This window comes from Macaca thibetana, chromosome 1, assembly GCF_024542745.1.
Source record: "Macaca thibetana thibetana isolate TM-01 chromosome 1, ASM2454274v1, whole genome shotgun sequence".
Lineage (NCBI taxonomy): Eukaryota > Metazoa > Chordata > Mammalia > Primates > Cercopithecidae > Macaca > Macaca thibetana.
In genome coordinates this window covers 115,951,717-115,968,034 of record NC_065578.1, presented here as the reverse complement: position 1 = coordinate 115,968,034, position 16,318 = coordinate 115,951,717, and the positions used below count along the sequence as shown (strand labels likewise).

General features: G+C 47.2%; 1 protein-coding gene across 2 annotated transcripts in view; it reads left to right on the top strand.

Annotated features, from left to right (window-relative positions):
• The first annotated feature begins 11,427 nt into the window (after window positions 1-11,427).
• Window positions 11,428-16,318, top strand: part of IGSF3 (immunoglobulin superfamily member 3) — a 93,347-nt gene continuing 88,456 nt past the window's right edge. For both annotated transcript variants that reach the window (XM_050747997.1, XM_050747988.1), the window contains exons 1-2: window positions 11,428-11,565; window positions 12,221-12,888. In XM_050747997.1, the coding sequence (XP_050603954.1) occupies window positions 12,846-12,888 (43 nt within the window). In that variant the 5' untranslated portion in view covers window positions 11,428-11,565; window positions 12,221-12,845. The remainder of the gene's footprint in view (window positions 11,566-12,220; window positions 12,889-16,318) is intronic.

Sequence of the window (16,318 nt, the reverse complement as noted above, 5' to 3'; positions counted from 1 at the left end):
AGTAGAAATTACACATGACTATGAAAGATGAGTGTTAACATCCACATGTGATAATTTGTGCTGTGAACTTAAGGTACATCTGTGGGCTCCTAAATACAGTCAGCATCACCCAAGCTGGGAGGAAATGCTGCTTTGGGGTAAGTCCCAAGGGCTGGGCACGGGATTTGTGGGTGGCACAAAAGAGGGTAATCAGTAACTAAGGCTCTTGGGTACAAGTAGCTACAAAACTTTTGAACTCTTACTTTTTGTGTGAACCATCCATCTAAAGCAGCTAGGGAGAGAGGCACATGCCATGGCCAGCATCACCCAAATGAAAGCTCATGAAATACCCCCAACGCTGGTTGCTACAGCTTTCCTCTAGGGGCTGGAGGTCTGCTCTGTGAGCTTGAGTGTATAGTCTGGTGTATTTGTTCATTTAACGACTCCTTTATCCATTCCATAAAGATTTAGTTGAGACTAGGTGCAATGGCTTATGCTTATCATCCCAACTCTTTGGGAGGCCAAGGTGAGAGGATTGCTTGAGTCCAGGAGTTCAAGACCAGCCCTAACAACATAGTGAGACCCTATCTCTACAAAAATATTTAAAAATTAACTGGGTTTTGTGGTGCATGCCTGTAGTCTCAGCTACTTGGGGGGCTGAGGTGGGAGGATCATTTGAGCCCAGGAGGTTGAGGCAGCAGTGAGCCGAGATCACACCCCATGTCCAATCCAATCCACTTTACTCTACTCCTGGGTAACAGAGCGAGACCCTGTCTCAAAAAAAAAAAAAAAAAACAAAACAAAACAAAAAAAACTTTAGTGGAGTGCCTGCTATGTGCCAGGCATAGTATAGGGAGCAGCAGACATAGTCATATCAGGCAGCCTCTGACCTCAAGAAACTCAGTAGGTAAAACATACATTAAAAAAATAATCTAAGTAAAAAATAACCTAAGTGGAAAAGTGCTACCTTAGAGGAAGGTCTATACTAAACACAGAGCTTTCATAGATGATTAACTCAATTCTGGACGGACAGGAGGAGGGATACTTCTCAGAGAAACTCATGCTTTGGTTGTTCCTACAAGAAGGGTGGGAGTTTGCCAAGTTGATGGGCAGCAAAAGGAGGAAGGGCATACTGGTAAACTACCTAGCACATGCAAAGGCATGTCCAGGAAGCCATAGATAACTGGTAAGAGCAGGATATAGTAGGATCAAAAGCATAGGGAAAATGGAGAAAGATCAAGGGGGGTTGGAAGGCCCTTTAACCCATTCTAAGGAGTTTGAACCTTCTTTAAGCAATTGGCAGCCCCAGAAGTGTCACCTCTATATTTTAGAAAGATGCATACTTTAGAATGACAGATGGGCAGGGACTGAGATCATTACCTGGGAGATAGGTGGGAGACTATGATAATAGTCTAGAGAGAGGTGATGAAGGCTTGATCTAGGGCAAAAGCCATGAAAATAGAAAGAAACAGACAGCTTCCAAAGAAGTTAAGGAGGTAGAATTGCTAGTCCCTGGTCGCTAATTGACTATGGAAGTGAGAAGTCTAAAATTAATCCAAAGGCTCTGGCTTATGTGATTGAGTGAAAAGTGGTATCATCAACTAAGATAGGAAATTGAGGAAAAAAATAGTTTAGAGGGGCAAATAATGAGCTGAGTTTGGGGCACGTTCAGTAAAAGGTCTGGTGACATTGAGGTGGAACATTTCAAAAGGCAGTTGGCTGGATAGGTGTAAAACACAGAAAAAACGACTGGGCTGAAAATGCCAATTAAAGAGCTGTCTACTGAGAGAGAGAAGGAAAAACCATGTGGGTTGGGGGAGAATGGGGTCATACAGAAAGCACATGGAGGTGAAGAGCTATGCCGAGCTTTTTCTCACACCCCATGTCTAGTTCCATTCACTGTATATTCTGAATTCATTTCCCACCACCTCCATCATCACCACTTTACACTAAGCCTCTATCATCTCTCACCTGGACCATTCAATAACCTATTAATTGGTTTCCTTCCTTCTATTTTTGCTTCCTTACAGTCTATTTTCTATACAAAAGCCAAACTGACTTTTATACAATTAAGTAAATTAAGTTATACCACTTCACGGCTCCAAGGCATCAAATGGCCTCCTTTGACACAGAGACTAAAACCTAAAATCCCTTAAGACTCAACATGATCTGACCTTCATCTTCACCTTCCTCTTTGACCTCACCTACCACCTCTTACTCTTGTTCCCTCTGCTCCTGCCAGAGAATTTCTATCTTTTTAGCATGCCAAGCTTATTCCTGCCCCAGGGCCTTTGTACTTGCTATCCTCTTGGCCTGGAATGTTCTTGCCCCAGATCTTAATACGATTTTGAGTTTCTGTGCAAATTTTCAAGTCTGAATTTTATTTCTTTGAAGAGGCAGCCTCTGACCTCAAGAAACAAGCAAGTCTAATTGTTTTATTGGCTGTGCTGGATGATTTCAGTATCTCAGGGTTTTGTGGGCCTTCCTGGTTATACCTGACTACATGCTGGAAATTCCATTTTGGAATAATTTGAAGCTTAGAGTGATAGGGTTTTCCTCTTGACTCTGCCAGGTACCTGGCACTCCTCCTTGTCTGGAACCACTTTAACCCAAGTTCTAGGCTCAAGATCTCTTGTACTATCCAGGTGACTTGAAGTCAGGTTACAAGTCTGAGTAAGAGCTGGTTTATTTCTGCTTCACATTTACCCAGAAGATGCAGCTGCTAACGGGCCCCAGCTTCAAGCACAGAGTCCCCATCTTCTTCCTAGGCTTTGAGGTTTGTTCCCCTTGCCTTATGAGGTCAAAAGACAGCTTTTGCAGATATTTATTCCAATCCATAGATGTCCTCATGGCAACGGTGGCTTTCAGTGATGGTCCTCCTCTTCTCCTACTTTTTGCCTGGCAATTCCTCACCACTGATAACTATTTTTTCACATTATTTAAATTTTGTCCAGTTTTTTTAGTTGATCTCAGTGGGAACATTGGTACAAATGTCCTGGTCTGATATTAAAAGCAGAAGTCGGCTGGGTGCAGTGGCTCATGCCTGTAATCCCAGCGCTTTGGGAGGCTGAGGTGGGTGGATCACAAGGTCAGGTGTTCGAGACCAGCCTGGCCAACATAGTAAAACCCTGTCTCTACTAAAAATACAAAAAATTGCTGGGCGTGGTGGTGGGCACCTGTAATCCCAGCTACTGGGGAGGCTGAGGCAGGAGAATCACTTGAACCTGGGAGGCAGAGGTTGCAGTGAGCCGAGATCGCGCCACTGCACTCCAACCTGGGCGACAGTGTGAGACTCTGTCCCAAAAAAAAAAAAAAAAAAAGGCAAGAGTCCTTCTTCTCTCAGATCTTCCATGATTCTTTCTTTCATTCAGATCTCTGTATAAGTATTATTTCTTCAGAGATGCCATTCTGATCACCCTATCACAAACAGCCACCTCCAAAATTAGCCAGGTGTGGTGGTGTGAGCCTGTAGTCCCAGTTACTTGGGAAGCTAAGGCAGGAGGATCACTTGAGCCCAGGAGTTCCAGGCTGCAGTGAACTATGATTGCACCTCTGCATTCCAGCCTGGGTGGCAAAGTAAGACCCTACCTTTAAAAAAACAAAAACAAAAAACACCCCAGCCACCTCCATTCCTATGATCTCTGTTTCATTTTGCTTCATAGCATTTATCACATCTGCAACTGATTGCATATTTGTTTGCCTACTTGTTTATTGTCTTTCCAACTAGAACTTATTCATTCAACAAATATTTGTTGATCACATCCTATGTGCTAGGCATTATTCTAGGCATTGGACCTACACTAGAGAACAAGACAGACCAGATTCCAGCCCACAGGCAGCTTACATACCCAGGGGAAGATGGACCACAAACGGAGAAACTAATGAAGAATGTAAACTCATGAGGATAGGAAACTTACCTGCTTTCTTTACCATCCCTGGGCATAGAACAGTGCTTTATGTTAACTGAATTTATTTTTTTAAAGTTTTTGTCCTGATGTTATTTTTCAGTATTATTGAATCCCTGGTATTTCGACTGTACTATTGGTATACTGCTTTTCCTCTCTGAAATATGTGGCATTTCAAGCATGTTAAGGGTTAAACACACTTGCATGTCAGCCTGGAAATATAATCACCATTTATTATATTACTGTTATGGGAAAATATGTTCTGAGTTCCAAATAATTAACTTCCAAGTGAACTTTTGGAAACTGACAGCCAAATTCATATATATTTGGGTGAGATTTGCCAATGTCTTTGCACTCTTTTACAGGGAGAGGCAACGTGCCAGCCAGATCAGGCCAGACAGGCCTGGCGACTAGTAGGGTAACAGATGTCTCAGAAAAAACACCCCATCTAGAAGGCTCCATTCTGCTACAATCTCATGGTTGTTTGGATTCTTAGAATCTCAGATCTATGGTGACACACTTTTCCCTGTGCAAGGACAGACGCTCTGTGATCAAACTAACATCTTTCCTTTGGAGAGGCCAAGCCAAATTCTTACGAGTCCTCCACCTGGACCACAGCATGGTTGAAAGTGGCAGCCAGCCCAGGCAGACAGCCCAGCTGCCCTGGGACGTTGAGAGAGAGAGATTGGGGGTCAGCCAATCTAATTCAGAAAAGCTACTCCAACGCGACAAGCGTCATGGCTTTCAGCCTGCCCACAGGTTTGGGTTCTTTAAATTCTTTAGCAAAGGGAGGGAGCCCATACAGGGAAGAGCACTGGCCAAGAGCCAGAGCTAGATGTAAGGAGACATAGATCCAAGGCTATTGGATTCAGAAAAAAATCAGGATTTGGTGAGATTTGGAAAAGACGAATGGAGAGTCATTAAATGCTCAAGCTTTGGGACTGGCAAAGATCGGGAGCCTGTTGACCATGGTGAGGACTAAGTTCAGAATGGAATATTGGTAGAAGAGATGAGCTCCTCTGATTCTTTTTATCTGGGGTCAAGTTATGTAGTTGAGGGAATTCTCAATCCCAATAAAAAATGAACTTGGACAGAGGGGATGGGATCATGAATCTGAAAATCTGTCACAAAATGTTGACCTGAAAGACCCCTTTTAAAAGTCTTCTTAGACTAGTCTCAGAAATATGTTCAGAAATAAGATCTTCTAAGTGGGGCCTGGGAATCTGCACTTTAAGTGCTTTGGGAGTAACTCATGCACAGCCAGTTTGGGACTTTCTCACTAGTGTAATCAACCTTTTTTTTTTTTTTTTTTTTTTTTTTTGAGACAGAGTTTCGCTCTTGTCACCCAGGTTGTAGTGCGATGGCGCAATCTCAGCTCACTACAACCTCCGCCTCCTGGGTTCAAGCGATTCTCCTGCCTCAACCTCCCAAGTAGCTGGGATTGCAGTTGCATGCCACCATGCTCAGCTAATGTTTTGTATTTTTAGTAGAGACAGGGTTTCACCATGTTGACCAGGCTGGTCTAGAACTTTTGACCTCAGGTGATCCGCCCGCCTCAGCCTTCCAAAGTGCTTGGATTACAGGCGTGAGCCACTGTGCCTGGTCATCACCCTCATTTTACAGCAGAAACTTGGGTCCAGAGAGGTCAAAACACAGCATAAGCAGCAGACCCTGAACTGGAAGCTAGAATTTCTGACTCCTGGTTTCCTGCTCCTTAGACCATGTAAAGTACATGATTCATGAAGAGAATAGCTAATGAACACTGAGAACTAAATACCAGGCATTTTACTAAGTTCTGTCCATATATCAACTCATTTAATCGTTCCAGCCTCCCTTTGAGGGCAGGTGGTATTTGTTATTCCCTTTTACAAATGAGGAACCTAGAGTAAGAGAGGTTAAGTAACTTGACCGGAGTTAGGTGTCAATAAGTGCAGATCTGGGACACAAGCCCAGGCATTTGTCTTCAGATTCGCTCTTCACCGTCAGCCAAGAAAATAAGCTAACACAGCACAGGAGTTTTGTGAAGAAAGGAGAACGTTAGCTGAATACAATTGTATTCCCCCTCTGGGATAAAGTAGTCTTCGAAGCTCCATGAGGGGGCAAATCCAGACCCTTCTCTAACGCTAGATGGCGAATCTCAGGTTCTGAACACCCACCTATGGGTAAAGCCTTTGGGGACTACCCACTCGCTACCCTGATCTCAAGATCCTATAGTCACTTCTCTCTCTCTTTTATTTTTAAAAGACAGATGGTAGGGGCTGGGCGCGGTGACTGACACCTGTTATCCCAGCACATGGGGAGGCTGAGGTGGGTGGATCACAAGGTCAGGAGTTCGAGACCAGCCTGACCAATATGGTGAAACCCCATCTCTACTAAAAACACAAAAAAAAATTAGCCAGGCATGGTGGTGCACACCTGTAACCCCAGCAATTCAGGAGGCTGAGACAGGAGAATCGCTTCAACCTGGAGACTGCAGTGAGCCGAGATCACACCACTGGACTCTAGCCTGGGTGACGGAGTGAGATGCTGTCTCAAAAAAAAAAAAAAAAAAAAAAAAAGACAGATGGTGTCCTGTGTAAATTATTCCCAGGCTTCGGCTCTGGGGATCCTTGCCTGTGTAGGAGGGTAATCACCCAGAAGAAAGCTGGCTCTCGGAAGAATTGTTGAGTGGGACACTTTTAGCTCCAACTTGGCTATTCTGTGAGGTGGGGGGGGGGTTTGCTCTTTTCATTTGGCATTTTGAAGTACATTAAGAACAATTAACATCAGTTGCTTGTGAGTACACAGTATCAGGCTATCCTTAGACAAAATGCCTTGGCTTCAATCTTCTTTCAAGTGATGAAGGATAACTTGGCTAACACCCTTCATTTTTTTCCCCTTAAAACATGTAACTCTATGCCATTTGTGGTTTTATATTAGCCTTTTGGTTATAGCTATGGTAGGTCTAGAAACCTCAAACTGATATAACCACTTGGCCCTATCTTATCCACGAAAAAAATTTGTGTTGCCCCCCCACAGTTTTTAATTAGTTAATTAATTAGTTAATTTATTTGCCCTCTCAACCCAGCTTTTCCTCACTCTAGGAAGAACTAGAAAGAGAGGGATTAATTTATTTTTGAAACACTAGTTTCCAATGAGCAAAATTAAGAATAATTTTTTCTAAAAATGTGGATTTCCTGATTCTCTTAAAAAGCAGGAAAACCAGGTAACACCACACCTTCCTCACCAGCAGCAACACTTTGCCGAAGCTGTGCGTGCTCTTTCAGGCTGTGCTCTGGGGGCATGGGCCCCAGTACTCCCTGGCACTGTGCTTCAGCTTGGCTTCTGCAGGCTTCTGCATTTAACTCCCTGATGGACAAGATCAAGGAGTCTTCCAAAATGTCCAAAATAAACACCTGATTCCAGGCCAGTCCAGTAGAGGTTTCAAAATTCAAATGCAGAATGTTTTGAAGCAAGCTGGAATGTTCAGCCTGGGCATCAGACATTGCTGACTGGGAACTTCTGTACACTCCTCTCCCTTGACATCTCTCCTTCCCTTAGGACTCTTTCCAATTCATTTCTCTTTTTCTTTCTTTCTTTCTTTCTTTCTTTCTTTCTTTCTTTCTTTCTTTCTTTCTTTCTTTCTTTCTTTTTCTTTCTTTCTTTTTCTTTCTTTCTTTCTTTCTTTCCTTCTTTCTTTCTTTCCCTTTCCTTCCTTCCTTCCTTCCTTCCTTCCTTCCTTCCTTCCTTCCTTCCTTCCTTCCCTCTCTCTCTCTCTCTTTCTTTCTTTCTTTTTCTTTCTTTCTCTTTCTTTCTCCCTTCCTTCCTTTCTTTCTTTCTTTCTTTCTTTCTTTCTTTCTTTCTTTCTTTCTTTCTTTCTTTCTTTCTTTCTTTCTTTTTCTTTCTTTCTTCCTGTGCCCTCCTCTCCTTTGACATCTCTCCTTCCCTTAGGACTCTTTCCAATTCATTTCCCTCCCTCCCTCCCTCCCTCCCTTCCTTCCTTCCTTCCTTTCTTTTTCCTTCTCTCTCTCTCTCTCTTTCTCTCTCTCTCTCTCCACTCCTCTCCTTTGACATCTCTCCTTCCCTTAGGACTCTTTCCAATTCATTTCTCTCTTTCTTTCTCTCTGTCTCTCCCTTCCCTTCCCTTCCTTCTTTCTCTTTTCTTTCTTTCTTTTTCTTTTTTATGAGACAGAGTTTCTCTGTTGTTGCCCAGGCTGGAGTGCAATGGCACAATCTTGGCTCACTGCAACCTCTGCCTCCTGGGTTCAAGAGGTTCTCCTGCCTCAGCCTCCTGAGTAGCTGGGATTACAGGCATGCACCACCATGGCTGGCTAATTTTTTGTATTTTTAGTAGAGACAGGGTTTCTCCATGTTGGTCAGGCTGGTCTTTAACTCCCGACCTCAGGTGATCTGCCCGCCTCGGCCACCCAGAGTGCTGGGATTACAGGGGTGAGCCACTGTGCCCAGCCTCCAATTCACTTCTCTGCCTGCTGATGAGTTCCTGAAGGGGCCACCATCATATCACTATTCAGGACTTATTTCATTTAATCGTTTCTATGTCTGGAGGGCAGAGGCATTCTTTTAAATTATACTTTTCTCTCCCCACCCAACACTTTGCACAGTTCTCTGCATATCACAGAGGTTCCATAAATGTGGAAATTAGAAAGAATGCCACACTGGGAATCAGTCATAACACATCTGGTGGTGATGGAAGTCAAGGGTTGAAAGATTATCCAGAAGGATGCAAGGGGCCAAGTAGTATGAAAATGGGCAGATTGAGATTGAAAGAACGAGTAATAGAGAAGGGATAACTGAGTATAGGGGTTCAAAGATGAGGGCCTAGGCAGAGGCCTCAGAAAGTGCAGTCTTGGGAAGAGTTAGAGCACCTTGGTGGGGTCAGAGAGTTCCAAAGCAGGCTGAGATGGACCTTCTGAAAGATTCCTTGACTCTTCTCTTTTTCTCCCCCTCCATATTCAGTTCTTTAGAGAATTTCATTGACTTTGCTTTCTAAATGCTTCCAGACTCCACCCACTTCCACGACCTGCATCAGCACCACCCTAGTTTAAGCCATGATCATCTCTCACCTGTGCAATGGAAAGAACCTCCCATTCAGTGTCCCTTGTCCACCCCTACAACCTGATGCTCTATTTTTACCCAGCAGCCAGAGTGACCCAAGCTCCTCAGGTTTGAAGGTCCTACTAGATTTGGCCTCTTTGACCTCTCTGATCACATTCCTCCTTCTCCTTCTCTTTTATGCCATTTCAGACACACTAACGCACCTTTAATTTTCTGAGCATGTTACGGGGCTTTGCACTTGCTGTTCCCTGTGCTTGGAATGTTCTGCCTCCAGAAATCTCCAGCGCTCACACGCTCCCTGTACTCAGGTCTCTGCTCAAATGTCACTTCCTCTGAGAGGTCTTTTCCGACCACCTCACCTAGAAAAGAGTCCTTCTTCCCACTGTAACCCCCAAACATACACACTATTTCTTTTCTTTTCTGTTTTTTATTTGTTTGTTTGTTTTGGAGATACTCTCGCTCTGTTGCCCAGGCTGGACTGCAGTGGTGTGATCTCAGCTCGCTGCAACCTCTGCCACCCAGGTTCAAGCGATTCTCATGCCTCAGCCTCCCAAGTAGCTGGGACCACAGGTGTGGGCCACCACGGCTGGCTAATTTTGTATTTTTTGTAGAGACAGGATTTCGCCATGTTGACCAGGCTGGTCTCGAACTCCTGACCTCAAGTCATCCATCTGCCTTGGCCTCCCAAGGTGCTGGGATTACAGGCACGAGCCACTGTGCCTGACCACACATTTCTTTACTCCACTTCTCTTCAGAACACGTTACATTACATTATATACTTGTTTCATTGTCTGTGTTTGCCACTAGAATGTACGCTTCATGAGAGCAGAGACTTTTTTTGACACATAGTAGGTGCTCAATAAATAAGTGAAGGAGTCTAGCAGATGGGAACTGAGAACTGCCAGAGTCATGGGTGTCTCTGGGAAAGACGTAATAATTAACGCACAAGGAAAGATTCCTGGCGGGCACAGTGGCTCATGCCTGTAATCTCAGAACTTTGGGAGGCTGAGGTGGGCAGATCACCGGGTCAGGAGTTCAAGACCAGGCTGGCCAACATGGTGAAACACCATCTCTACTAAAAGTACAAAAATTAGCCGGGTGTGGTGGCGCACGCCTGTAGTCCCAGTGACTTGGGAGGCTGAGGCGGGAGAATCACTTGAACCTGGGAGGCAGAGGTTGCAGCGAGCCAAGATGGCACCACTGCATTCCAGCCTGGGTGACAGAGTGAGAACCTGTCTCTTAAAATAAAATGAAAAATAAAACGTATATCTGATAACCATAGTCCCTTACTCAACACCTTCAGTGACTTCCCTATGGTCCCAACCCCTTAACACACCATACAATGCCCTCTAGCTTCTGGCACCGGATTTCTTCTCAGCTCATTTCTTGTCACTTCTCCCCTACAGTCAAGTTTGGGCCCAGCAGAGCGTCCTGGTCCTCTAACCGGGCTCCTTTCTGGGCCCGCAGAGGTGCTGTTTCTTCAGTCTGCGATTCCTTACCTCCCCTCTGTCTCCTCTGCTGCTGCCTTCTGCTCCTTGGCATTCAACCGAGTTTTCCTTTCCTCTGAGACGCCTGGGACCTACCCGGACCAAAGCTTCCTCCTCCTCGCCCCTCCCCCAATAACACAGGGTTGGGGTCTGCATTTTCTTCCTCAGCACTGTACTTTTATTGTCATGTGTATTTTATGGTCTGTGTCCCCACTAGACTGCAAGTTCCATGAGGGCAGGGTGGTCTATTCTGCTTTGGTCGCCTCGTGATGGTGTCTACCCAGCAGGTTGTGCGTGTTGGGTAAGTAGTGAGGGAATGAAAAAGCACTTGCTTTACAGGGCGGTTGGTCATAAAACAATAATAGCTCATATTTACTGACCACTTATGATGTATCAGGCACCATTCTAAATGTTTTACAAGTATGTCACAGACTTCTCACATTACCTTCTTAAGTAGGGGTTATTTCTTCCACGGAACAGATGGGGAAATTGAGGCACAGAGAGGTTAAGTAACTTGGCCAAGGGCCACAGCTAGGAAGCGGAAGAACCGGCGTTAGAACCCAGGCTGTTTCCAGAGTCCAGATTCTATCCAAGAGTGAAGTGCAATATGGGGTTCCACTGCATGAACAGATTCAAGTCTCCAGCAAAGGGCTTTGTTTTTGTTTCCAGGAGAAAGGACGAGCTTCTGTGCCGCGGGCTTCCCAGGTTATGGGTCGCCGGCTGGGCTTTGGGAAGGGCCTGTACATCTCGCAGGCGGCCCCGGAGTCTGGGTGTGAAGCCCTGATTAACTTTGCGGGCTCCTCGGCCCACACGCCAGCGCTGCCCAGGTCCTCCGGTGCCCCCGGTGCCCCCGGCCACTCGCGTGCCCCCGCCAGGCCCGGAGCCCGGACTCGCGTCTCCGGGGGCGGGGCCGAGGGCGGGACCGGGCCGCTCTCCGTGGCCGCCGCCCTGGCCCCGCGCTCGCCTAGCTGAGTGCAGCGGGCCGGGCTGGAGCTGGAGGGGCGGGGACTCGGGAGGGGCCGCAGCGCGGCTGCTGGTGCCGTTGCGGGAGAAGAGGAAGCGGCGCGTCCCCTGAGGCGTGCGCCCGGACGGACCGACGGACGGACGGACGCGCGCGGAGGGAGAGGGCCACGGGCGAGGTCAGGCTCGGCGGGGGCGCGGGCGGCGCCCGGAGAGGGCTGCAGCGAGGGGATCCGGGGGGCCCCGGAGAGGGAGGCGGGGAGGGGGGAGCGGGCCCGCGCCAGCTCCGCTCGGGGTCGGGCCCGAGACCCCTCCCCTGGCTGGGCGGGCACGCGGCGAGCGCGCTCCGGCAGCGGAAAGCGGAGCCCCGGACTCCCTTCTTCCCCGGTCTCTTTTCTTTACAATCAGCGAGAAATAAACACCCTGGAAGGTAAAACAATAGCGGGGCCACCTGGGACGCGTCGCGCGCAGAGCTCCCACGGTTGGGGCGGGGGCCGGGAGTCGCGGCCCCACCGCGGAGCCCCTTCCCGATTTGCCCTGGCGGAGGGTGGGGCTACCTGCGGCGCTCGGACTCGGTAGGAGGTGACGGGAATTCCCAGGAGTGAAGCATTTGGTGAAAGTATTTCAGGAACAATCGGGCTTCCCACTGTTGCCCTGCTCTGGGCAGGGAAACTGAGGCGGAGGGAAAGATAGCGACTTGCCCAAGGTCAGAATGCAGAGGTTGACTGTCCTGGTCCAGGAACCGGACCCAGGTGTCCGGACCAGCTCAGCGCTCAGCCCCAGTGGGTTTTGCAGTCTTGCCTTTGATAAAAATCTCTGTTGTGTTTGTTTTAGAAATCTGCTGGCGCTGGGGGACCGCTTCAGGGCTGCCGAACGCCAACTTGCTTCGTGTGCCCTAGACAGGCGTGGGGCAGGTGGCGCCTCCGTGACCTACCACCATGGATGGAAACGGACTTTTTGGTGAAGAAACCCAAACGGTTGATGTCAGGCAGGGTGATTTGGCCGTCAAAGGTTTTGACGAAACCTGCCTTGTTCTCTTTGGGGAATCTGAATGAGGGAGATCACAGACACCTTCACTGGGAAGCCAAGGACATTTCTGTATAATCAGTGGATGAAAGGATTTTCTCAGACTCTTTTTTCCCTGATCCTGGAGGATTAATCCACTACAGTCTACAATTTCAGTGGAAACTGCAAGGCACACGATGTGGCAGGAGCCGGGAGCGCCTTCGGAATTGTTGTGGACCCTTCCTGTGGCATAGGGGAGTTTTCACACTTGCCTCCACTCCTCCCCTTCCCCCAGACTCCCTCCTTCTGATCTCTTTAATCTGTTCCCATTTTCCGAGTTAAGTTCTATTTCCAAAACTGTTCTCTGGAGCTATAAGTGGATTGCCAGAAATGAGAGATTAGGAGCTGGGAGAAGAGGAAGCGCCTTGTGTTGTGTCTCCTGGAGGCTGCCGACATGAAGCGCTTTTTCCTGGTGCTGAGCTGTCTGGCTGTGCTGGGTAAGTGGCTCTGCTTATCAATACAATCGATGTGAAAGTTTAACCTGCTCTTGGTTCTTGTAATTTCTTGTGGTTCTTTTTCATCAACACTAGGCTTTGGGGGACACCAGGAGGTGGTCGGTGTGTGTCACAGGTTGGAGTAGAGTATGAAGAGGCCCGTTTCTGATCCAGGAGCAGCGATGGAATATCATTTGTTGTCTTTAAGAAGGAACATTTGCTGTTCTTAAAGTGTCTGTCTTGGGCCCTGGGGTGAGGTCCTGCATCTGCACATCTGTGGTTTAGGGACTTCATATGGCTGGTGGGCTGCTGTCTGGTAGCATGACAAACATGGATGCTCTGGTGTTGTCACTTCTTTGTTGGGCTGCGTTGATTCCTAACTGGGAGTGGGAACATAATTCCCCTCTGTCTCGAAAGTTGGTTTGGGTGATAATGATGGTGCCTTTTTTGAGGTGGAAATGGGAGTAAATGGGATAGGGGTTGAAGGGATGCTTTGCCTACCTGAGTGGTCTGTAGGCTAAAAATGTGAGGGCACACTAGTCCTGTGTCTCCTCACCAAGGAAGCTTAGATCATAGTTCTGGGAGAAAGAGAGCCTGAAGAAAAGGAAGCTGCCTGGTAGAGGAGGTTTTAGGATTGGCTTTTGTGCTCCCACAAATCAGAATGCTTGGAGTGGGAAGAAGAAACTATGGCCCTGGGTGAACCTTTGACACCTCTGTTAAGGATCCCCACCACAGTGAAGAGGCCCCTCTGCTCATAAATTGCCTGTTCTTTTTATGCCAGTGAGCACTGTCTTCAGCGTGATATCTTAGAACACATCTCAGGTCTAGGATAAACTTCATCGCCGGGATTTGGTGCCATTCTCTTTCCCCATCTCAGACCTCATACCTAAGCACACCCCCTGCCCTCTCTGTAAGGCTCGGTCCTCTGCATTCAGAAGGGATTATGATTGTTGCCTACAGGGTTCACATCTCCAAATCTAGGTGTCTTGCACGTAACTTACGGTGATCTGTTGGCAGTGGAGATTGCTTCCATACATTGTCTATACCCTGGAAGTAGTTAACAGGTGTGTGGGAAGAGAATGGACTTTAGAATTAGGGGACCTGAGTTCCTATCCCAGCTTCACCATGATTGACATCTGAATATCAATAAAACAGAAACAATAAACAATTCAAGGATATAAGGTGTCGTAAATGCCTTGACTGCCTTAAATAATGTCTGAAACTCGTAATAGATGTTCAATCAGTGGTTCTCAATCAGTGGTTCAATCAGTGGTTCTCAAACTCTCGTGTGCATGTTGGAATCACTGGGGGAGCTTTTAAAAATTCTGATTTCAGGCAGCAACCCCCGACCAGTGAAACCAAACTCCCTTGGTGGGGTGGGACCCAGGTCTCAGCCTTTGAGCTCTCTCAGGTAATTCCATGCATGGTTCACTTAGAGAACCAGTGGGTGAGTTCATTAGCGCCAGTGCCCTACCACCCAACACATGCTGACACGCTGCCGGCAGTGAGTTTAGTTAGTCTTCTGTTCAGCTGTGGGCTAGGATACAGGCAGTGTCTCCCTGTCACCTCTATGCTCAGGCAGAGTCAAGAGGCAGGGAGCCCTCCATTTGCCAGTCTCTTCATATTGGATCTGTATTTGTTGTACTGTATGTGTCATTCGCTTAGTGTCTGGGTTTAAATCAGCAATTAGTGATTCATGTGGATTCAACAGGACACAAACAAGGAAAGCCCTTGGGGAGATTTGGATGTGGGATGGGGTGTGTGGCTAAGGCGGGAAAGAAGGCTGAGTGGCAGGGTGGGGCCCAGGGCAGGAGAAGTAGCCATCAATGGGAAAACAAGGCAATGTGACATTTGTGCCTTTTGTTTCTTCTGGCTGCTCAAGAAATGTAAGGCTGCATGCTGGTCCCCTGCTGTTCACTCTCTGGGCCACTCTGTGGAGTGGAGCTGGGGCCCTGGCACCTGGCAGATGCTGTCATTTTTCCTCCACCCTCACCTTCATGTGTAAACAGGTGCCATGGAGGAAAATGAGCATCAAGGTGGCTTTAAAGGGGCACAGTGGCAGACGCCTAGATGCAGGCTAACGTGGGAAGGTTTGGAACTATAGGCATGCATATGGATCTCTGATTTGGAGCCCCCCTGGTGGAACCTCATCTTTCTCTTCACCTGATGGCTGTCAGTACGGTAGGAAGGAGGCCTGGCTACTACTTTCCTAATCTGGGAGAGGTAGAAGGCGTTTCGGGAGGGAACAAAACCCATGTTGGGGTCTTATTTCCTGCTTGCAGTCTGCTGTGGTCTGGTTCATGTGTTAGCATTCTTGCTGTGTAATGTGAATTAATGTGTAGTGTGAATTTAAAACAGCAAAGAATTCTAAGGTTTTAAGCCCATGTAGGTCACATGCCTGGAATAAAATTTTGTTTATAAAAGTTGGATAAATCTAAGTGCTCTGAAAGTGAGACTGATGCAGGTGCCAGCCTCTAGAAATGGCAATTTTGGTTAGAAAACCCCGGACAGTATGTGAGGGGGTACACAGGGTAAATCTCGGAGACACTCTCATTTCCCTCAACATCATAGACCTGTGCTTTTCTGCACCCGTCCTTTGCCAGTATCTGGGATTGGAATCAGATTCCTCTTTTTCTGTCTCTTGGGACACTGATTCCTGCTTATGTCTTTGTCCTACCGTTTGTCTTTGTACCTACCCCCTTGACCACTGTGTTGTTTTCTTCTGTCCTAACCCTAGGTGCCTCACCCAGCAAGGGTTGTGGTGGCAGTGCATGGCCACCACAGGGTGGCCACAGGGCAGGGGTGGCCCTGCCACCACAACCCTTGGTTCCAATTACAAAGCCACTTAAGCCTGGTCCCGGTTGAGTCATGAGGGTAGTAACGTCTCTACTTGAGGACAGATGTAGCCAGAGGGGCAGAAGATTAGAGAGAGAATGCAGGCTGGTGCAGGGGTAGGAAGGGAAGGGTAACTGGAAATGTGCCTCTGTCTGGGAGCAGCCTGCATGAGTGACAATGACATGGGAAGATGACAGCAATGTGGGAAAGAGAGCATAGGATTTGTGTCTGCAAGAACAGGAAGAAAAATTCTCAGGAAAGATGAATATAAGCTTTAGACACATACAGCACATTTTGATTTTGTGTAGCCATGAAGAGTTATACCTCCCAGACCAGTGCTGATGTTGCAAACAAGATTAAATAGCTTTAAAAGTGTTAGCAATGAAAAATGTAGGAGATTGGGACATCTGAGAACCTGTAGATGGCAAATGATCATTTGTGTTCTGCTCCAGAGGGAGAGAAGTTGATTTGTAGAGTTTGGGAAGTCTCTTCTTTGAATACGGTAAGGCCGAGGAAGCCATGTCTTACTTCCCAGTTAGTTAGAAAAGGTTTCTTAAGGGAGAAGCCAGAGGGTGGTTCTGAAAGGGATTGAAAGAAA